The sequence below is a fragment of the Toxotes jaculatrix genome, chromosome 10, assembly GCF_017976425.1.
Source record: "Toxotes jaculatrix isolate fToxJac2 chromosome 10, fToxJac2.pri, whole genome shotgun sequence".
NCBI classification, from domain to species: Eukaryota; Metazoa; Chordata; class Actinopteri; family Toxotidae; genus Toxotes; species Toxotes jaculatrix.
Genome location: NC_054403.1, coordinates 18746530 through 18769221, shown reverse-complemented (window position 1 = coordinate 18769221; position 22692 = coordinate 18746530). Strand labels below are relative to the sequence as shown.

The following is a 22692-nucleotide window of genomic DNA, read 5'->3' as shown; positions in this document are numbered from 1 at the left end:
ACTTTTTACACAGATATATGCTAAGTTTCTATACTTTCATCAATGGGGATGCAAAAATGCAGCGTAATGAGAAGGGAATAGAAAGGACAGGCAATCACAACTGTCTGCAGTGAAACTTTCACTTCAGCGGATCTTTAACATTATAGATTTATTTTTGTAAATGTGTGACTCAGTGTTCTTTGTGGGCCTGTGGTGTTAGTAACTGTAACGTCAAAATGTGTTCTCACCAGTGAAGGGTCGAGGGCACCGTCAGCTGAAACAGAGGTGGTCATGCCGCTCTTCTGTCGGTCAATACTACGGCTGCGCACAGGTCCACGCGGTGGGTGCAGGGGACTGGCAGAGGCTGAGCGAGGACACAGGTGACACTCTGGTAAAGGACACAGTCATCGCAGGGCCAGGGGAGCACAACCAATGGGAGGTGTGATAAGCGGCCGAGTTGGGCAGCAAAGCAGCGAAGAGCAAAAGGAGAGAAGAATAAAGAGGATGGAGGGAAAGGAAGAGGGAAAGTGGGAAAGGAAGGGAGAGAGGTAGGGAGGGCAGATGATGGTTGAAAGAAATGCAGAAGAGTGTTTTTGTAAGGGGACAAGAGCACAAAAAAAAAAAGCGATTTGTTAGGTATAGCACTTTAGGCAGGCAACAGCTTGATTTCTAAAGGTTTGATTGGGCTGGAGATTACTGGAGACGTGAGGAGCAGAGAGCAACAATCGCACAAAAGCCCCAGGCACTCCACAGGTGCCAAAGCTTCTGGACACAACATGAACAAACCTGAACCCCAAGCACCACAGCACAGCACACACTACACAAAACCTACCACCAACAAGGACACTACACACACACCACACAGATTAGTACAATGAACACACAATGAATGTGGATAGTGTCATTTGCTGTGTTCAGATACAGTGACCAAAAGATGAGCAGTCTGCAGTCTCAGAGTCCTTTTGTTGAAGAAAATACTCCTGTCCACTGTTACGAGCTTTCTGTGTCAGATTGAGGGATTAGCCATGATAATCCTGAGACCTGGAGAACTCTCCCTGCACCAGCCTGGTCACAATTGTGTCCTGTAATTCATTCTGACTGCATACTGAGCAGCTACAGTGACTGAAATTTATACTGCCATGGGCTGCCGCTGCTGCTGCTAATGCGGATGTGTCATGTTTCCACTGGGGCTATACTTAGCTGAAGATCTATAGCTGCTAATGGGTTTGTAATGGCCGGTCAATAAACACCACAACCTAAAACCAACACTAGGAATACAGTTACATCTTTGAAGTGAGTCAGTACTTTACAGTATAGCTCTTTACAGCCTTAAACACGTAATCAACAAGAAAAAAAAAACAGTATTCCTCACAGTTCTTCAGCAGATTCATTATGAGTTGAATAAGCTGAGTCTAAAAATGTGTATATCTTCAACAACAGTCTATATACTGCAGATCATTCCCACATCAGCATTACACAAAGAAATTTAAAATTGAAGGCATGCAAGTCATCCAGTGAGACATAAACCCCCACCTAGATGGCTTCAGAGCATATTTTACAAAATAAAAAAATGCCAGTCCAACATCTAGTGGCAGGATGGAGATGTACTGATTTTAATTAGTGTGACTTCAAGACCTTATAATCTATGGAAATGCCAGTACTTACTATTTCAGCGCTGTGTATTGGGGACTTCAGCACACTGGTCTCACCACGAGAACATATGCAATAGCACAACAGTCTCATTCTGACGTAACAAGAACCAACAGGTAAGCAGCTTAGAGCAAATCTCCCAGCATGGACTCTGAGGCTCCTCAGATGCAGAGAAATGCTCCCGGCCAAGTCTGCCCTGCTCAGCTCAGCTCAGCCAACACAACAGCCAATTGTGTCAGATCTGAGAGTGCCTGTGTGCTGGATCCGTGTGTGTGTGACAATATTTACTGAGCAACTCTGCACTCTCACATGAGTGTACTTTGCTGCAAGTAATTACTGTACATACTTAACGTAAACAGCTGATCATTACAATAGCGGCTTTTAAACACAGGGAGCTGCAGAGACATCTTTAATTCCACCACCACCAAGAGGCCACCATTTGCTCAGAAAGGACTATTCCAAAAGCATGAGGATCTGCAGTGGGGCACCAGGATGAGCTCAGGTCTAGTGAAGTGGTACTAGTAGTGACTGGGTTGACTTTTTACTGTTACAATAAGGGTAAGCAGGGAGGATCTGTGTCTAGCCATCCTTCCTCTCTGTCAGGGTCTCCTGTGTGGAGGTTACCTGGATCATCTCTTCCTTCAGCGGATAGGGCGGCGGCGCTCTTGCTCCTAGCTAGTGAGGCCTGGGTGGGGGTGAGCAGGCGACTAAGGACCCCTCCGTCCACAGCGCTGGCCGGTGGCCTGCGCGCTACACGGCCGAAAAATCACCCGAAAACAGTAGAGAATAAAAAGGCCAAGAAGGAAAGAGTGGGCCAGAATGGGGATGACAAGGCAAAACAGAGGGAGGGGAGGGGGGGTCAGTGAAGTTTAGAAAGGTCACCATGTGATTTAACCAACAGGACAGAATCAACATAGAGAACCGAAGGTTACTGTATATCTCAATAATCTTACATTGGCTCCTTATCAACTGTCTTTATCCTGTTAATAAACTGAGGATCGTAAGCAAAAGACAGTAAGGAAAGGACACCATGGAAGAATACAGAGACAGACCAAAGACCAATTGTCTGGTAACTGAAGATCAGTTAAAACAATAGTTAAAGCAGACAATGAGGTCAAATCAATGGTCCCTTGAGGTAGAGGAAGGTGTGCTGATGGGGGAAAAAACAAATCATTAGTGAACTTCAAAGCCAGCAGAGGAATACTATAGGGTAGGAAGAGAAGAAGTGAAACAGAACAAAGACAAAAGTGACAGAGACAAGTGTGACCACACAAGAGCTCTTTAGCTTCTACTGTCCAAAAAGTTCTATTTTTTTTTCTATATGAGATTAAAAAAAAAATGCCAAATTTTAATGATCAAGTTAAGATAAGGAGGCTGACTACAGCCTTTCTAATGGTACAATGGCCAGCACAGAGCAAGTCAGTGTGTTAGAAAAGCACTATGGTGTACCTTAATTGCACAGCAGAAACAAAGAGCTCTTGTTTCATGAAATAAAATAATTAACAATTCCCATTGACGCCGTTGCTACCTACGCTACAAAGTAGAAATCATACAAGAAAAACAGTCTAAAGTGTTGACGGGTTGATTTTGCCACGAGTCCCTAAACACTACCTCTTCAAAAGGAGATTACAGTCACACTTCCTTTTGGAGCCCTTTCCTGAGAGGACAGCTGTTGTTGACAGACTTGTTTTTTGTTAGCTGATGAGTGTTAGCCCCTGGAGCACGGCAGCATGGCTTACTGCTCTGCACCCATGGATGAAGCTTCTGGGTTATTAGTCTGTGATAATGTTATAGGTATGTAGAGAGTGGTGTGTAGTACATTTGGGGCTTCAATAACCTTAAACTAACATCCTGATTGCAGATTAGAGGTGCTAAGTCAGCATGAATGATGGTCGTTGTGTTGTATTAGTGCTCAGGTTATCCACACAGAACATACATCTGTACAGAACAGGAACATTTTTACAACTCATAGGCACAAAGAGGCTGACATGGCTATAGGACAACAAAAGCATGGGTGGTTAATGGCAACACAGACTGCAGTGAGGTACAGTGGTCATTTCTGTATCCTGGGGGTGCTATGGTGGGATGGCACTGACACACACCACACTGAAGCACAAGCCCAGTGACTTAAATCCAGCTATGACGTCATCTGGGAGGGAGAAAACAATCAACACTTTGTGATAACAAAACAATACACTGTTAGTCCAGACATGCCACACAACAAGCCATTCCTGGGTTGACACTTGAAAAGAAAACGAAAAAAAAAAGGTTAAAAGAAAATCAGCTGTTAGTGAGCAACATAGCACAGTACAGGATCTTGTAAGTTATAAGAACAAAAAGGTTAAGGCACACATGAAGTGAGCAGAGTGTTCCCAGTAAATCACACACAAACAACAGTGTACAGAAGCTTAGTAGCTGATCACACGGTCATTCTGCAGTGAGAAAGACTTTTGGGTGAACGGCAACATACATGGACAAAGGGAATGCATAGCAGAAGAACTGGCCAGTTAAAAGACCCATATTGCTCCATGACACTGAATTGAGCTAAATGAGAACGCTATTCTGAAACCCTCTTAGTTGCAGAGAGTATTGTTAAGGGCTTTAAAAAAACGAGATTCATAATGAGCAAGCCGTTAACATCAGAGCCACATGCTTGTTATTCAAAGAGGGAGGCCTTAGCGATGCAGAGGGGCATGAAATAAAATTACTGCTGATTGTTCATGCTAGCCACCTTGATCATCCGTTGTCCCCTTATCAGGCTTGGCAGGGGTCTGTGCTCTGCCCACACTTACTCGAGTGAGGGAGGAACTTCTCTTCTTCACGGAATGGCCTATGGACATGAAACTGGAGTTATAGCCAAGCAGGCACAGGGAGGGAGTCAACAAAGAATCCCCAAAGACAGTTTACGCATCATGTGCACTTCATTTGGTTTTATGTGAGTCACCAGGCTAGGACTGACAGCAGCTGATGCCCTAGTTTGATGATGGCTAAATACATAGGCAAGAGCTGCAACCGCCTCATCTGATCACACTACCTGAAACTCCCTAAATCAGATTACCGCAACATTAACAGTACAACAGGGGACCTGTAGCTGTGAGTGTTCAAACCATTAGCACATACAAAGTCAGCTTGCTATGTGGTTATCGTGGCTGATAACCACAGCTGCATTTATAATGGAAGTATTTCCTCTGACCTGTCGTGGTTTGGAAACATGTATACTGTACATCATTTTAGTCGTGAAAGCATAGTGTGGGATGGAGAGGGGATCTTTTGCACCTGTCTGCTCCACCTGAAGTTTTTTGCCGTCTTCCTTACTGGCCTGAGCAGCATTGCCATTGCTAGGCAACCGGTTACAAGATGAACTTCTCGGCTTAACTCCTGAGGGACAATGATGAAACACCCAGTGGTGAATTTACAAAACAGTCTCTTGCGAATGGCACTAAAGTCTCTCAGACTTTATAAAATGAATTCACAGGCCTGGAAAAGGAAGAATGGTGGCATAATTATTAAACAAGTTGAGAAGTAATGTGAAATTAGAAAAGTCAGAATGAAAAAAAAATGACACTGGCAGCCCTTAGAATCTGTGGAGAGATATGAATCAGCTGATTGTGTTGATTATTTTTTTCAGCAGGAATCAACTACATTTCTTATGAATCAAGTTAGGCCTAGGAATACTGAGAGGCTTCTAAACCACTATAAGAGTACATTTATTAACAAATCACCCTTTGGTACTTGGGACCCCTTATGATTATGAAATTTTGATTCAGTGCACTTTGCAGAGGTGTATAGTGAACGGATGCAGCAGAATTGGGAGATGGTGCTAATTTATCATTAGCTGGAACCAGAGACAGAGAGCTAAAGCATTTTACCAGTCTGTCTGTGCTCCAGTGAGCCTGTGTGCAAAATCCTGGACATGAAGAGGACAGAGGTCAGAGTTCACTCAAAGCTTAAGAGCTGGCAGAGAAAATGGGTTTGTTCCGGATTATCTACAGTTTTATCACTTGGTAGATTTAGGCACATGAATAATCACAGAAAACATTTACCTGGCTGATGATAGACTGTCTACAGTTTACGACATAGGTTAAGACACAGCACTGGAATGCAGGGAGAGTAAGGAGGAAGGGAGGGAGGGGAGTAGAGGAGTGGGAGAGGGAGCAAATGAGGAGGGGAGGGGGAGAGGAGACTTACTTTTGTCAGGAGATTTGATGAGGGTGGCAGAGGAAGAGGATAGGCGTTTGCTGATGCCAGCCTCAGACGGCTGTTTCAGGTTCATGGTGGATGTGGAGCGCTTGTCCACTAAGAGGGAGGAGGAAAGACAGACAAGGGAGGCGGGGTTTACACTGGAGGCTAGCCAATGTGGGAGGGTGTTTGAGGGCACATAAGGCGGTGCAAGGTTGTGCAACATCCAAATACCCCTAATATGCAAAGGATGATACGTGCCTTCATTAACACACCCAAAATAAAATTACATAAAAACTAAATTCACAGATATAGTATCCCCATTCACCCTCTGATCTAATGTACTACTAATGCAGCACGCATTTAGGGACGCACATTTAGCTATATATGCTAAATGTGCATCCCTAAATGTGTGCCGTGTGTTTGATGGTAAATATCATGTTTAACATGACAATCTACATTTTTAACAAACCATTACATAGTTGTTTTGGTTTCAGAGCCAGGCACTGTGGTTAGTAAACAGGTAAATGCTTATGTTTGACCACTCCAAAGAAGCGAGCATCAACAGCATTATATGATCTGAGCCAGAGAATCCAGAGGTGATATCAGTCCCATTATTTTTTGTTTTTGGCACATTTGGTTGGGCTCCCATGCAAAGTCACCCATGTGGCCTGGAAGTGCTCAACAGTGTGAATGAGTGAAAAACCTAAAGCTACACTACACCAGCTATTCAACCAGACCAAGGCACATTCAGAACACAGGCCCCATACAGAGTTAGTGGAAAACTGCCAGTTAGACTGCAGGTGGGGGTTGGTGGGGTGGGGGGTGTTGGTGGGAAGGAGAAGTAGGTACTCATGCTATCTAGAGAACCAGTGCCAGTCCATGCTGTGTTACTACATTTGTGAGCAAATTATCAACAAACAAAACCTTGTCGACTCCTTGGTGGCTTTTCTGGCGAGGCAGGGGAGATAACTATAGCTACTGGAGATGAGGCACTGGCATCAGAGTTTCCTGTGGGAAAAGACAGCTCTCAGGGAGGAGCGATACTATACAAGAAGAGGAGGCACATCCCGCATACAAGGAAAGAGAGATGAAGGTGAAATGTGACTGTCAGCCATCTGCTTTTATTTGACACCTAGAGATTAAATCAATAATACACTGGCCTGAGTATTTGCAGTTCAGCACCCAATCTTACTCTTCTTACATTTCTAGATTTCTTTTGGTGAAAATAAGTAAAAAAAAAAAAAAAAGTCACAGTCACCTCTCTGTATTGTATTGTTGCGTATAACAAAAAGAAGAGTCCCTTTCTCTGCTGAAGAATGTCTGACTGAGAAACCTAGACCCTAAATCGCATCATCTGGCATTGGTGGCAAAAAAATTTGCTTTAGATTGCTCTTCATGTACATTGTCCCTGAATTGCACCCGAACTGCAGTGGAACACAACCACACCATGACCTTTAACTTCTTTTTTTCTGAAGAGGTGAGGAACTTCTAAGGTGAAGAAAGGACCTCTACCTGTTCGTCCATCTGAGTCTGTAGACAGTCCTCCCCAAGACCACCTTTTCTGCCTCTGCTCCACTCGCTGACTACGCTCCAATGTTCGCCGCATCACTGCTTCATAGTGCTCCTGCAGCACAGCAGGGGCGGAGGAAGACAAAAATGCAAGTCATTTAGAGCAGAACGACATTCATCTCCAAAACAGAAGTATTTTCACTGCATTATACTAAAATAAATACTACTTGTAATTTTCTGCTTGCACTGTTTTCATAGTTTTTTCTACTGTCTGATGTTATTGCACACAAAATAGCACTGAAGCAATGCAGTTTCATTCCCCTGTATCTAAGGCTCTCAAGACTGCCTCCACCCGTGCTGCAGCTACCTTTTCCTCTTCCTGTTTCTGCTTCCTCTTCTCCTCCACAGCCAGTCGTTTCTGCTCCTCTTTCCTTCGCTGTTCCTCAACCTTTTTCTGACGCTCTTCCATTTGACGCTCCACTTGCAGCTTGGCCTTGCGCTCCCGCTCCATGATCTGAGACTCTCGCAAAGCTGACCACACACAGTACGTGCATGCACAGAGTGGAAAAAAGTTGCTTATTAGTATATTGTATTATGTGTAAACTGCCTTACAGTAAGAATCCCTTTATTAGCCCACACACAACAGCAAGAACTTTTTGAAATATCTATATAAGGCCTAGGTTCATATCCACATATTTATTACCAATTACCTTTGTGAAATTGGTGATAATGAGAAAATACTTTAACAAGAAAACTGAACATGCAGTTAAAGAAGGCCGAGTTGGCTTTGCCTAATATAATTTCACACAGAAGCTGGGATCGCCTTCTTACCCTGTTGTCTCTCTGCCTCCTCTCGCCTCTCTTTTGCCACTCGCAGTCGGTCGTCTATTCTAAGTGTGGCACCGTCAATGACTGCAAACACATACATGTGTATACAGCATGTGATTAAAAGGTAAAACGTGTAGCAATGTGTATACAGAAGTTACAAGGATGGATTACGAAGCAGCATGGTGTTACAAAGGCTTTGAATCAGGCAGGCAGATGCATGTGACTGTCATTAATGAGCTTTGTCATCTGTTACAGTAATAAGATGACGATTAAGGTTTACCTGCAGTAAGCCACACTGAGAGGGTGGTGGAAATGGATTGTGTTGCATCTAATGGTTCAGATTATGGAAGACAATAGTGTGGTGACAGGGCAGTATCTGTGAGAACCAATCTATTTCTGTGTCACGGTATAGTGTCATTTACCTGGCTTACACCCCTGAGGTTTAGCTGGTGTGTTGCTTGTAGGTCCTGGACTATTCCCTGCAAGGCTGCGCCGCTCCTCGGCTTGTGCCTGTGCAGCTGCAGCTGTATACAGGAAAACATACAGACACCCATAGTTTACAAAGAAAACTAGAGTCACATAATGTCACATCTAACAAAGCAGGTATATCACATAATATCAAGGAAACAGAACTGCTTTGGATACTCTAAGCCAATTGAGTTAAAATCAGCTGTTTTTCTCTGTGCTTTGTTTGCTCCATAGGAATGCTAGTTCTAGAGAGATCCAGCAGATTTGAAGCTACAGAACAATCCAGCTATTCAGCCATCAGACATAACCCCCCGCTCATGGTTAACCCTGTAGCCAGCCATACACTGCCTTCTGTGACAAGCTGGGAGGGATGGGCTGCTGTGCTAAACATGTCTGGAATCAAACCCTTGTGAGCTTCCTGGTACACAGCTAATATGCCCAGGGGTGCAACAACATTTCAAACCCGAGTTCTCCATAAAACATTTTAAATAAAATAAATTAAATAAAATCAATATAGGACAAATTTCCACACACACACACGCACACACACAATCACCGCTGCACTGGCTGATCCATCTTGATAAACCAGAATATCAGTCTTCCTGTGGCAATGCATATGTCATCCTTACAGCAAACTGATTTCAAGCATCACAGTGAGAAAATATGAGTGTGGATGCAAATCATTTTGTTCTGAGAGGCATAGACTATCAAGCAATTTTATATCAAAGCAGGGGCTAGAAATTAGCTTTTAAGGTAGCAAATACATCAACTCTCCCATCCGGACAACCACGGGGTCAACAGCTCTTTCTTCAGCCAAAACTATTCACAGACAAATCATGGTTAGGAAATACAGGGGCAGGAAGAAAGGAAGGAAACAGTGAGGACATGATCAAGCTTTATGTGCCCTATTATCAGCCTTTTCTCTGGTCTCTTTCCTTCTGTGTTGGTGTGTATTCAGCATTACAGTACTGCTGACAAAGAGACAAAATGATGGTCAGTCATGTGATATTCGTGTTATCAATGAACACTTGGAACTGTGTTCTGAAAGTCTCTTGCTTTCTCCATGCCCAACATAAAATCCTACTGATGCTATAAACACTGAAGTAATAGCAATGATAATTAAACTTTCAATCATTGTGTCTATACTTTTGTCATCCTGTCTCTTTAATAGAACTATATTGCTTTTACAAGTTTTACCACATTGAAGGTAGTACAAATCACATGAAGTTAATATAACCACCAATTAATGTTTTGTGGTAATAAAGTTAAAATGTATGGAGTGTTAAGAAAGCTCTCACATCTGAGATTTGACAGCAAGCTGCTTAAAATCCATGCATTCACATGCTTTATTCATGCTGTAGTTTACCTAAACCAATGACAGAAAGGACTGCCTGGAAGGCAGGAAGAACACAATTACCCATCTTAAAATTTATGGCATGGTTTTGGGGATTATTTGCTGTAATATATGCAATTTGTAGTAACTGCACTAAAATAGGCAAAAACAATAGTGTATTCCTTTATCCACTTTTGGACAATTGGATAATTGGATGAAGAACAGCAAACACTGGACACTGACAACATAGAAAAATAAATATAATGATCATATTTGTTTGCCAACATGAGGGAAAAAAGAACAAACAGAAAAAAATAAAACCCAGTGAACTGTCTCATATAGGGTCACAGAAAAACCAAACCATTGTTGACCAAATGTACTCAAAGCACAACAGCCCTGATTCTCCCTCATCTTTCAGAGAGCGGAGACAAGATAAGAAATACCACATTTCTATTTGCTTGGTATAGCATGCTTGTGGCATGGTGTGATGAGTCATGATCATATGCACCTCCAAGCAGGGGATAACCGCACTTTGGTCCTGCTTGGGAGCAAGACCAAAGCGTGACCATCTCTATCTGCTATGCATGCAACTAATGGTCAATTGTTATTCCTTCAGAAGCTCCTGAAGGAAGCTTCTGAAGCTTCCTTCAGGAGCTTCAGAAGCTCCTGTATTTCCTGTATTCCTGTAGCTTTGTTCCACTCTCCTACATTCCTATTCTTATTCTCTGAAACAGGGGTGGGTCTATGTCACTTTTTCTGGCAATACTGAAATGTATCATGGTACAACAACATTCAGACTAACAGTCATTAAGTCATTAAGACACCCCAAATGCAAACCAGAGATTTTCTTCCACTTCAAAGGAAGCAGCCATAGTGAATCTGAATGATTACATGCAAGCACTTATGGATGTCATCAAAGTAAGCAAAATCTTTAACTGTATCTTAGCATATGAAAAACATTCATGCTGTACCCACCGCAATCACTGACAAGTACCACACTCTATTATCCCACTCTCAGTAAATCAGAGATGACAAGGGGCCCGGCTTGGATGAAGTGACACCAACAAATTGAGTGGTAAGCTTTGTTCGCACAGCTGTCAAATATGCTTCTTGGCCCAAATGAAGATTTGTGAGTGCAGACAAGAAAATACAAGAAACAATCGTGGGAATCTGGATAGACATTTCAAGACCAATTATGTAACTCTCACACACATTTTGACAAAACAAACCTCCTGAAATAGCTGTAACAAGCCATATATCAGAGAGACCTGGAGCCGAACAGGGAAAAGAGAGCTAACAGGGTAGGCAGTAGTCAATGTACTGATTATTTGTATTCTGCAGCAGCGTTAGTGCTCTCCAGTCATAGAAGATTATGAAAGGTCAAAGTCTGCAGCTGCTTCCCAGAGGTCTTCTTCTATCAACCCCACTGGAGAGTAGGCCAGATTCTTGGTGAAGGAAGATAAGATGCCTGCGATTTGACTGCACTTTAAACAGCTTTTCAGTACTATTTCATTTCATGAACTATCAATCACCAGTTCTGTGCCATGAAATTGTACATGTGGTGGAAGTCCTACAATGCCACAAAGAATACACTGAAATCAAAAGCATGCAAGCAGCATACAATAGTGCATATAAACACACAGTGTAGCACAGTGTATGTTTAGCAGACAGTATAAGTCAGCAGATAGGTTTTTGGACGCAAGAGAATACATCAGAAAAAGAAATGAGGCTCTGTGGACTAAAGGAGCTGATCAGTAGTCAGGAAAAAGCAATCTATTTCTTGGGCATGAATGAATCACCAAAATTAAAACACATTTATCTCTCTGGAAGAAAAAAAAATATGTGAAAAGGATGCTAAGCTGTTGAATCTTGATGGTGCAATTATAAAGGCAAATAGGTTTAAAAAATAAAAAATAAATAAATGCCAGGCACCCTGGTTAACAGGGTAACTGTTGCTAAGTGGTTCACAGAGCAGCTGGGGATGGATGAAGTGCTTCTCTACCACGCTCAGGCCTGTAAGAAGACATGGACTATGAAATGAGATGATTCACAGTGAAATAAAGAGAACAGAATGGTAAAGCTTTGAAGGATGATTCATCAGACAGGTGTCACCTTACAAGCAACAGCTGCTTCACATTTGGTCTGTGTCACATACAGTATCTTTATCAACAGTATCACTGTGTGAAAGAAACGATGCTGATACTGCAACCCTTACTCAGTGGATTCAGGGTGCAATCTATGAAGGACCAATTTAGTTGAGAACCAAAATGTCTAAAACAGTATGACCTTCTTCCATGACATGACAGGCTTTAGACTACAAGTCAACTGACATGTGCAAATTGTATTATGTGATCTTTAGAGGGAAGTAAAAGCAGACAGGAAAGCAAACGGGCTGCGTAGGGGACAGCTGTTAAGCTAAAACCATGCAGCCTCTTTCTTAGGGGAAAATCATGAGCTGTAATGAGTTTCAATAAACCCTTCAGTCACAAACACTCATGTGTGGATGCTATAAAGATTTTGCTGCACATTGGAATAAAATGAACACATTCTCCACTGACACACATTCATGTGTTGATTAAAGTGCTTTAATGAGATGGGGGGGAAGAGCTCCTGTTTTCCCAACAGACCTCAAGAGAGCCAGGTGTGCTCACAGAAATAAAAAGAGCCAATCAGAGGAGCTGTCTCTCATCACTCCATCACTATGGAGATTTGCACACATTAACATACATCATCGCTGCTGCATCGACAGACTCTGCTACAACAGGTTAGAGGAGGCAAAACCACTAGTATTTAAACTGGCAACTAACTGTACACCAGACTAATTGATGGCATTATTTAAGCTAGATAATCAATTGCTCAAGTGTAGGTGGTAATGTTGGGCAAAGATTTAAAGACCCAGCCTGAATAAGTTTGTACACCTATTGTGATACCAATGAGAGCATCTTGCAGCATTTTATGGTAGGAGATGGTAAAAAAAAAAAACAGAAACACATATGCTGAGTGGTGCACATATACATATTGAGGGCTGCAGGGTTATTACAGCAGCAGTAAAGACCACCAAGGGGTCTGGTGATGACCTGGCTCTGCTGCCCAGGCAAACACACTAGACAGGAAACAGGCCAGCCTGCATTACTTCTAGTCGAATGCTAATGCTCACGATCCCTAAATAATAAGCAAGATCTTTATGTTTTGGGAGTCTCTGTCTTACACACACACACACACACACACACACACACTACTGCTACACATGGTCTAACAGAGACACAAGAGTTAGATCAGTGGGTCAGATCTTTTTTTCTGTCTCTCCTTCCTACTGCAGCCTTTACTGTGCCCTGCAGCATGATATAATTAAGTAGCTTGTTGCACAGGAAGTGTCTGCACTGCTTAATGCATGGGTGGACAACCATTAGGAATTGAGAAGTAATGGTATGCAGGGACTTTTCACAACAACTACAACTGTAACTATACAACTCTTATAGTTCCTTTTTTCTGCTTTTTTGTAAATCCACATGTTGTTGGTTGTTAAAGAAAAAACCTTAACAATCTTGGCTTTCCATGGCACACAGTTACCCATTGCTGGCTCAAGATTTCAGGTCCTCAGATAACACCGCTGATACACGCTCACACACATGAACACACATACACACACAAACACACAAGATCTATGGGATTACTCAAGTCCTGTCCATGCAAAGGTAAGCCTGGGCTATTTGCAGTACTAGCAGGATAATGATGACACATCCCAGTTTTGTAGGGAGTCTCCTTTTCCAGGTGGACTGCATTCTCTTGCAGAGATGGACATTAAAAGGATTTAATCATTTCCAAACCCATTATCAATTGTAATTTTCAATACAGTTCTTCTTGACTCTGTTATCCGTTTCTTTATGTTATTGTTAGGGGCTAAAACAGAGTACTTGCAGTGCATGCTTTATAGTGTTCAGTTAGTTTTATCGCTTAATCTCTGTAGGTCACCTGTCTATATTAAAATAATTAGACTTCATTAGACTACATTAAACCTATAACTATTTGGACTATAGACCTTACTGAAACAAAACAAATCTACCAAACCAAACATCCTGTTCCAGTATTATGCACCTCATTCATACATCTGATATTGTTGTTTTTTGTAGCTCAAGTACCACATTAAATCCAACTTTGACACTGGTCCTCATAGAAAACGTGCTTGCCAGTATTATGTAGTTGTCAATAATGTGCCAGCATCAACAAGAGAAACCAACTCTGAAGAACTGAACAATTTTTAACTGGTTCTAAAAGATAATTCATAACCAGAGTATAAAATCAATCAAGCCAAGAGGAAACTAGAAATAATTGTGATATATAAACATCAAATAATGTCTTATGAACAAGACTGTTCTGATGACACACTGACCATAGCCTATACAAATTAACCTGTTTTGCTATTCAAATCTTTAGTGTGTGTACATGTGTGCACACACTTACACTGTAACACATCCTATCAGTCAATTTAAAAGGTTAAAACAAAAAAGGGGTGGGACGCTAGTGCTAGAAGAGCACAGCTAACTGGACAGATCCAAGACACTACACACACCGAAATTGAGGCTGGTCCATTTCCTCTTCTGGTTAAATCCAACCAGTTCAGAAATATTTCTCATGCTTTTAATTCTGCTGCAGCAATTGCTGAGCCAGGATCAGGATAACCTTGCGGTGTGACTTGCAGTAGTGTGATCTCCCTTCATAATAGCAGGGTACATTTTCTCCTCACATTCTTGTGGAAATGACCATGCACAAACCAGATTCCTGGCATTATTTTTATTATTGTCAGTCCTCTGCTCTGACTGAAGGCTGAACAAACTTTTGCTCAGAACATCCTTTTATTCCTCACAAAGCCAGGATTCCAACATTTCACATCACTTTAAACTCGGTGGATATTTTCATAAAACCACAGAACTGGGTGGATGTAAATTCCAGATCGAAAAAACTGAATGGAAAAGTGAAGGGAAACAGGAACAAGAGCAGCGCTAAATATGGTCCAGTTGTTGCCAGGAGTAAAACATGCCTACACCCACACTGGGTATGCAGAAAACTCCCTCTCGCCCCAAAACACTAAAAAACTGTCAGCCCAACTACAGCTCCAGTCACAACAAACTGTGCATTCATGCCCATAGATGTAGGCACAGTAAACATCCATGTCTAAGCATGGAGGAGGTCAGCTGAGGCATGGATGAGGAGCAGTGATAGAGACTTTGTTGCTACAGTTGCCCTACATAGTAGTATTCACATAAATGCAATGTGGCTTCTGCTTTACACAACTGTTTGTAACACAAGGCTGCTGGTCCAACCAAAACTCAGTGTTATCACTCCATCAAGATGTTTAAAGAAAAGCAACCATGCAGACATTTGCTCCTATCAGACGCCTGTGTCTGGCAATCCAGCTTTATCTTAAATTCAGGTCAGACATTGTTAATAGTTACCCTCCCTGGAGAGTGGAGGGGGTTATGCCATATGTCAATAAATATGCGTAACTGGCGGCCAGTGGATACAGAAGAGAAAAGAGCACTTTATGTAAGATGAGTTTTGAGCAGGAGATTATAAAACTGAAAATGGAATATCACGAACCTGCTGATCTGTGGTTAGAGAAAACAAGCTGCTGATTGCTACTGCGGGCATGAACTCAGATCGCTGTCAATTTTACAAGAGACGTGACTAGAAGAGGAATACGCCTCCTGAACCCTTCCTGATTGGGATAACAGATCACTTCTGACAATAATCCCCAAGGGATGCGCAACGTTGTCTAAGCTACTGCCGTTCGTCAGTTGCAAAGCAGTTAGCTTCGTTTACAAAGCAAAGAAAGTTTGTCTGCCTGTACCTAAATATCCACACATCAGCACACATCAGACAGAGTGACCAAAATGTTTTAAAAGAAAACTAAAGCAGAGCTAGGTGAGCTAGGCGCCGGACAAATTAAGTCGTGATATGTCAACCGGCTCCCGGGCTCCAAATTATAACGTTGCAACTTTAGCTAACTACTAGCAGCAACTTTACTTCCACGTAGTTAAACCAGTTCGTTTGGGCTTTGCCGACACGTATAACTATCGGCTACTTGGGTTTGGTCAGTTCAATCAGATTTATAACGTTTAATGCGGGAAGAAATGCAGGTTTTTCCGCGTCCATTGTCAGCAGATAACCGTACAGGCGGCGAGCTAACGTTACTAGCCAGAAAAGGCTGGCCGCGTTACAACGCGTTCAAATAACCCGGTTAGCGGCGGCAGCTGCCAGCAAACATTACAAAGTGATTACCACCCTGTAAGACACGACTGAGTTAAAAAAAATAACCACGACTGCCAAGATTTTTCTTACCCATTTGGGCTCGCAAGCCTTTGAGAGTCGTTGCACCCTCCGCCATTTCTATGAAGTTTTGCTTCTCTGTTTTTTTCTAAAGCAGGGGCGCGTAACACATCGCAGCCGGTAGGACTCGGACACCACGGGGACGTGGACATCAAAGAGCGTTGGCTATCTAAGAGGTCTCACTCTGACCCGTTTTTCGCGTCTAAAAGCGCGGCGGAGCAAGACGTTCAAAAATGCTGCTGCGTTAATGGAAAGTTTTGAGATGTAGTCGGTAGGTGGTTACTGGATTATAATTACTAATGATTTGTGTGCATCACTTTAATTTTGCAACTGTTAAATGGTAGGCGAAACTGCAAAGTAACTAGTAACTAGGTTATCAAATAAGTAAAGTGGAGTAAAGAGCACAATATCTGCCTCTGAATTATTGTGAAATAGAAGTAAAAGGTAGCAGAAAATGAAAGTAAGTAAAGTAAGTAAAGTACATCAAAACTGTAGCAGTACAATACTTGAGTAGAAGTACTTAGTTACTTTACACCACCGATTTAATGCGAATGTGCCAAACATTAGTGAGTAGTGGTTAATCTGTTTCATACACGATCTAAGACGGGTGCTAGACCACAAGTTTGCTCTGACAGCCAAGAGCGCCCCCTAGCGTTCACGAAGCAGTTATTGCACGTCAGTTAAGTGAGTTTATTCACAAGAGGTGCTGACAACAACAGACATGATACTTTCGTGAAACCAGAATGTTCAGTAAAACAAACAGAGTACTGTCATGATAAAATATTTTTCATCAGGCTTCTGAGATTCAGAGAGTTTTCAGAGTAGATGGAAAATAGATCTTAAATAAGACAGTCAGCTTCACTGAAAATGTGTTCATGGTTTGCCTTTGTAAGGCTTTGGCTGAAAAGTAGTGATGGAACAAAAAAAAAAAACTTACCAGATTTAATGCGCTGAATAATCTGCAGAGCTGGAGATCAGGGCAAATAGTCAGTTGGCAAACTTCTCCCAGTGAAAGAAGAACAGATTTTCTCAGGGTTCTATGAGTTTTCTCTTGCCGTGAACACTGCATCCTCTGTCCTGGTCTGTCTCACATGCTTTAGCCAGAGGGCCTCTCATCTATCTTACACGGTAAACAGGAAGTAACACAGCACGTAGGGTTCAGTTGCAGTGACCTGGATATTGTGTTATTTAACGTGCAAAGTACAAAAAATGACTTCTTCTCGTTGTGCAGCTTTATCAGTCACATGACATTTATTAAAATTATTGATTTATTCAGATGGAACTCATAAAGCAAACAAAATGAACAAAAAGTGTTCAGAATTATTGTCATGTCCATTTTTCTATATAAGGTAACATCACATTTCACTCAAAATCAATTAATTTCAGTACAAAGAATTTCTTGGGTCCCAACAATAAGTGACAAACATACCGGGTGATCTGGCTGGTAATAATGTCATCATGCGAAGTGGGTCAGAAATACTGTATAGCAGTTGGAGTCATGGTAACACATCCTCAAGGTCTAAGTGGTCACTTGTTCACCACAGCTCTGTGTATCCTAGCAACAACTTCAGGATTAGGCAAGAGTGCAGCAGCCTGGGCCAGCTGGGGCAGCAGTGTGTAGGTGGAGGTGCGCAGATACTGAAAGAGTTCCTGGAAGCCTTGGAGATGAGTGATGACCTGAGGTGGGACACCCAAAGACCGTCCCAGTCTCCTCAACATGTTCTTGTTGTCAGTAGAGTCAAGCAGCAGGGACAAGTCCTGGACTGTGTCATAGTTGAGTATCTCAATACTGTGACCTGGACAGAGTCAGAGTAGTGCAATCACTAGTACAAACTTTAGAAATGAGTCCCAAACTCATTCAAAGGAGGATTAATCTGATTTGAATTCATGAAGTAACTACTTTCAGTTATTGTGTATGTGTGTTTTGCACAGGTGCTGTGGTTTGAGGAAAACAAACCTACCTTGAGCCATCTCCCATATTGTCTGCAGTTTTTGTTCCATCTGATATTGGCACAGAAAAGAAGCAAGATAAGAAAGTAAGGTTATGCAGCAATTTCTAAATGTATATATTAATAATGTTAATCTTAGAGGTAAAAACTAAGGAGAACTATTGACAGTGAGGTCTGTGGATTGGATTGTTTTGTTGGCACATTGCGTCTGTAAAAGAGTTTTTCAAAAGTAATTTTTCTGTGCTTTGGTTACCACAAACAAAATTCAGTTAATTCCATTTGTAGTGGGGTAATGGCAGAAGTCTCAGCAGTGGACATCTCAAAACCTCAACAAATAAAGCCAAAACTATCAACATGGTTAGATGGTTAGATACCACAATGGGTAATCAGGATTTTTTTTTTTTATGATTTGTGATGTGTGTGCTGAACACACAGACCACATGACCCTGTTTACTAACCGCAGTATCTTTAATTTAAAGGAGAAGTACACTGAAAGGACTGTGTACATCCTGACCCTAACAATAAGATGTATTAGATCATTCCACCTCTTCTGTGGCATAGCCGCTGCTTGGCTGGTCCTCCTGTGTGGTGTCCTCTGTCTTCTGACTGGAGGGCTTGATGTTGGTGGTGACATTAATCACAATAGAAGTAGGATTCACCTCATTCTCATGGCTCAGTGAGTTTAGGCCTCTGGGAAGAGATGCAGTTAATGTACATGATTACTTAGGGTCTGATAGAGGTAAATTAAAAGAGTAATCATTCAGTATTTGGTGTTTGAAAAGTGCCTTGAGGACTCTTCAGCTGGAGCAGGGGCTTCCGATTGTTTCGCTGTTCTGTCCGTGAGGCTGGACAAAGGTGTGTGCTGAAGATCTGCTGCAGACAATCGTCCCTCAGGTCCAGGACCATACTCTGGAACCTGCTCTGAATATTGCAACAAGTATATACGACCCACATTTAGCCAACTGAACAAAAGACAGATGGCAAGAAGTAGCAGAAATATCAAGCATTCTGAGTGTAACTCACTGAATCTCTCAGCAGCCAGTAGGAAAATCCAAAGCAGCAGAGCAACCAGGAAAATTGAGGAAGCTGTTGCTGAACCAATCAGGACAACTGACAATGTTTCTTCTTTTATTCCTTGATTAAACAAAAAAAAAAAAAAAAAGCTGTCAAGTCAAATTGAATACAAGAAACAAAAACATTTCTCATGAAAATCCACGGGGTTACTCACTCTTCTCTTCAGGTTCTTTGAAACTTCCCCTGGGAACAGTGACGGCATTCTCTGTCAGAGAACAACATTTATAACTTTTCCTTGACAACATCTCCAGAAAATCACCAGTCAATAAAACCAGCTTATTAACACTACTGTTAATCACTCCATGGCTTGTCTTACCTACTTTAGAGCCTCTAGCTTTCAAAAGCAAACACTCTTTACGGACTGTGTCATGGCTGTAACAAGGCACACAGAGCAGTTCCACCTCCCCAGTCATGCTCCTGAGTTCATAATACCTGTACACACAACCACATTTGTACACTCAAAACAAACACAAATGTTAGCACTTATCAGGTGGTGGATTTTAGGCTGGCACTGTGGGTGTATCTCACCCTGCGAGGCATTGCCCACACAGGGCATCACTGGTGGATGAGCACGCTGTCTTCTCCAGGCGGTTCAGCAGACTGCACTGGGTGCATCTTCTGCAGAGAGCCACACCTGTTTCAGAGCTGAACTTCCCTTCTTCACACGGCATACAGACTCCTTCACCACCATCTCCAAAGCCACAGTCCTGAGACCAATGTAAAATGGATGGACTTGGAACCAAGTAGCAAGACCGGCAAAGAAAGGAATGTGAAATGGAAAAAATGGTGCTGCCACGGAAATGTGTTCTATGTGTTACCTCTGAGAGTTGTTCTCCAGGCCCACATACAGGGCATGCAACACAGGTGCCATTAGGATGTAAGAATTGTCTCTGATCACAGCTCTGCTCAGACTGCACCTGCAAACACTGAACCTGAGGAGATACACAAATAATCTGTTGTGGAAGAAGTATTCAGACTCTTCACTAAAGGAAAAGTAGAAAAACTTCAGCGCTAAAATATAATAAAAGTCCATGTCTAGTCAGCTTGTTTAAGAAATGTCAAAAATACATTTCATACAATTCGTTTACATTGAAAACAGATTGGAATATTCTAACAGCAATGGCAGATTTTTTTAAAATAAAATACTGTAAGGCTAAAGTATAAGTACCTGAGCATTGTACTATTGATGGTGATTCCACTGCTGAAAGTAATGATTATCTGGAAATAATACAGCATCACACAGTCAACGCTTTAGAAATCTGTAACAGAAAACTGCTCGAAGGACAGACTTACCATAAGCAAGGCAGCATAGAGACAAGTCCCCTTTGGCAAAATGTCCATTGTCCTTCTCTAAGGAGTATCCTTCCTCAGCAAGTTTTATATAAGCAGTGTATTGCTCATAAAGTAATCTTAAATTTGCACCTTCCACCAGCGGTAGCGTGGTTTGTGTCCCTTCAAGCTGCTGCCAATTCAGCAGAGGTAGACCGTGGTGGGAAACATCTTTGGGAATCCCCCTCATTCTACATCATGTGTGACGCAAGAGAGGTTCCCAACCCGATTTGACCAATGGACCTGTGAATACAACACTTTCAGGTTCCCCCACCTGGGCACATCACGTCACGCCTGGTCTTCTCACATTCCCTCTGGGGAACCCTCTTGTTCCTGCTCCAGCTTCTCAGACAGGGAGGGAAGGAGGAGGAGGAGGGAGGGGAATTAAAAAGCATGAATGAGACCCTTGTTAACAAACCTGCTTCCTGTACAAAGATATTTTGTGTGTATGTGAGTGTTTTTACAGACAGAAATAAAATCTTTAACACTATTACAACAATTGTTCTGCCCCTCTTACTGACTCCACTGAGGAGAAACAAGCTGAAGGTGAGACCCATGTTTTGAATCATTCAACAGTTCCCAGTTTGACATACAGTAATTACACAGTTGCAATATACTGTTTGACCACATTGTGGTAGCATGGAGCCATAAAACTGACAACTGATGTCTTTCTTCCTTCAAACTATTTCACCGACCTGACAGGATATTGTGGGTATAAAAAAAGGTGGAGATATTGACGTACATTGGCTGTTTAAATTGTTTAGGCTTAAAGGAAGCCTGTACTATGGACTTACTTACTTTCAGGTCTACATAGTGTACGTCACACAGAGAAGCAAATTAGATTTGTTTGAGCTCTTATCACCGGGGGATAATTGTAAAGCATAAGAGTAGTCCAAGAATATTACTGCGAATGTTTGCAGAGAATTTATGACAGCGACAACCTGACATATAGAACACACACATGCTCACACACACTCACACAAACCTGTAGTCTGAGCCAAACCATGAACACGTTTAACAACAAAAAAAAAAAAAAACGTTTTTGACATAAGCAACATTTGTAGATGCAATTACAATATGTAGATGTTGTTTTATGTTTGTATGACAAATCATGTCATCTTCTGCTTTTAGCTGCTGTAGACCATCAGTGTTCATTAGAATAATTTCTCAGAACCATCCATCCCCATGTAGAGGGAATTAAAAAAAAGGAGGCTTACATAACAATCCTAAAAAGCTTGTTTTGTAGCGATACATGTGTCATCAGCATCTACGCAAACAAAGGTGTGTGTCAAGTCAGACTATTTGTCAACGTACCTCAGTCTGTCTTTAAACTTTGAGCCTTGTTAGGATAATTATTCACATTAAAACTCTCACTAAGCCACCAAAACTCTAACACTAAAACCAGGTGAGTTCACAAAGAACACAAATGTGTTAATGGGAGAATTTTGAGATTCACCTTTGCAGAGGCGGTTTTAACGTTATCGTGCCTGTTAGTTGTTTATTGCCAGTGATTAATGAGTAACTCAAGGAAGTAGAGGGAGAGGGCGTGGAGGTCTTCTTATAGAGAAATAAAGTGACACTAGCCAGCAGACTCATGGCTCCACCAGATTCTCATGAACTGACACCGAATGCTTAATTTCTAAAATAGCTTAAAATTTTAATTTGCCCATCGCAAGGAGAAGAGCATGGTGAGTCTCAGGTGTTTATTTGGCCTCTCAGATATAAACTGATCACTGTGTCACTTCTTCATAGTGAACGCAAATGAATACATCTTTTTAATTGTTGTCACCTTTCAGCAGATGACCACTTGACTGACATCGAAAGCCTTGCTTATTTGTTTGCCATGAACCTCCGGTCTCGTCTAACCGTCTGTCTGTGTATACAGCTGTCAGTGTGTCTTCTGGGTTCAAGTAAGATTTCAGACCAATTAAATAATTTTAAAGCTCTTGACAATGTAGTAGTAAAAAAATATCATATAGAGTAATGGCTGTGATTACAAAGTGTGTACACTTTAAGTGTCTTCAGTAGCCTTACTGTCTTTTTATTGTGTTTATGTTATTTTAT

At 41.9% G+C, this 22692-nt stretch overlaps 2 protein-coding genes across 2 annotated transcripts in view; both read right to left on the bottom strand.

Annotated features, from left to right (window-relative positions):
- The window catches only part of map7d3 (MAP7 domain containing 3), a 35541-nt gene extending 19113 nt beyond the window's left edge, over window positions 1-16428 (bottom strand). Inside the window, 12 exon segments of the mRNA XM_041047640.1 lie at window positions 228-367; window positions 2254-2379; window positions 4361-4459; window positions 4906-5007; window positions 5818-5925; window positions 6736-6819; window positions 7324-7435; window positions 7688-7851; window positions 8152-8232; window positions 8571-8672; window positions 16289-16356; window positions 16358-16428. Coding sequence (XP_040903574.1) covers window positions 228-367; window positions 2254-2379; window positions 4361-4459; window positions 4906-5007; window positions 5818-5925; window positions 6736-6819; window positions 7324-7435; window positions 7688-7851; window positions 8152-8232; window positions 8571-8672; window positions 16289-16356; window positions 16358-16428 — 1257 coding nt within the window.
- Window positions 16429-17803: 1375 nt separating this feature from the next.
- On the bottom strand, window positions 17804-20640 carry LOC121188125 (tumor necrosis factor receptor superfamily member EDAR-like). Its single transcript, XM_041047699.1, has 10 exons — window positions 20593-20640; window positions 20118-20231; window positions 19828-20006; window positions 19616-19731; window positions 19454-19504; window positions 19249-19359; window positions 19011-19146; window positions 18771-18915; window positions 18238-18277; window positions 17804-18072 (listed from the first exon to the last, which is right to left on the bottom strand). The coding sequence occupies exons 1-10, from the start codon at window positions 20638-20640 to the stop codon at window positions 17804-17806; spliced, it is 1209 nt and encodes a 402-aa protein (XP_040903633.1).
- Window positions 20641-22692: the final 2052 nt, after the last annotated feature.

Bases quoted from the DNA above. Each gene is read 5' to 3' on its own strand.
- LOC121188125 (XM_041047699.1), bottom strand. From the start codon at position 20,640: ATGGACATTTTGCCAAAGGGGACTTGTCTCTATGCTGCCTTGCTTATG. The intron at 19,505-19,615 runs GTAAGACAAGCC...GTTCTCTGACAG, and splicing joins AGCTAGAGGCTCTAAAGTAG to AGAATGCCGTCACTGTTCCC. The intron at 19,360-19,453 runs GTGAGTAACCCC...TGTTTAATCAAG, and splicing joins CAAAGAACCTGAAGAGAAGA to GAATAAAAGAAGAAACATTG.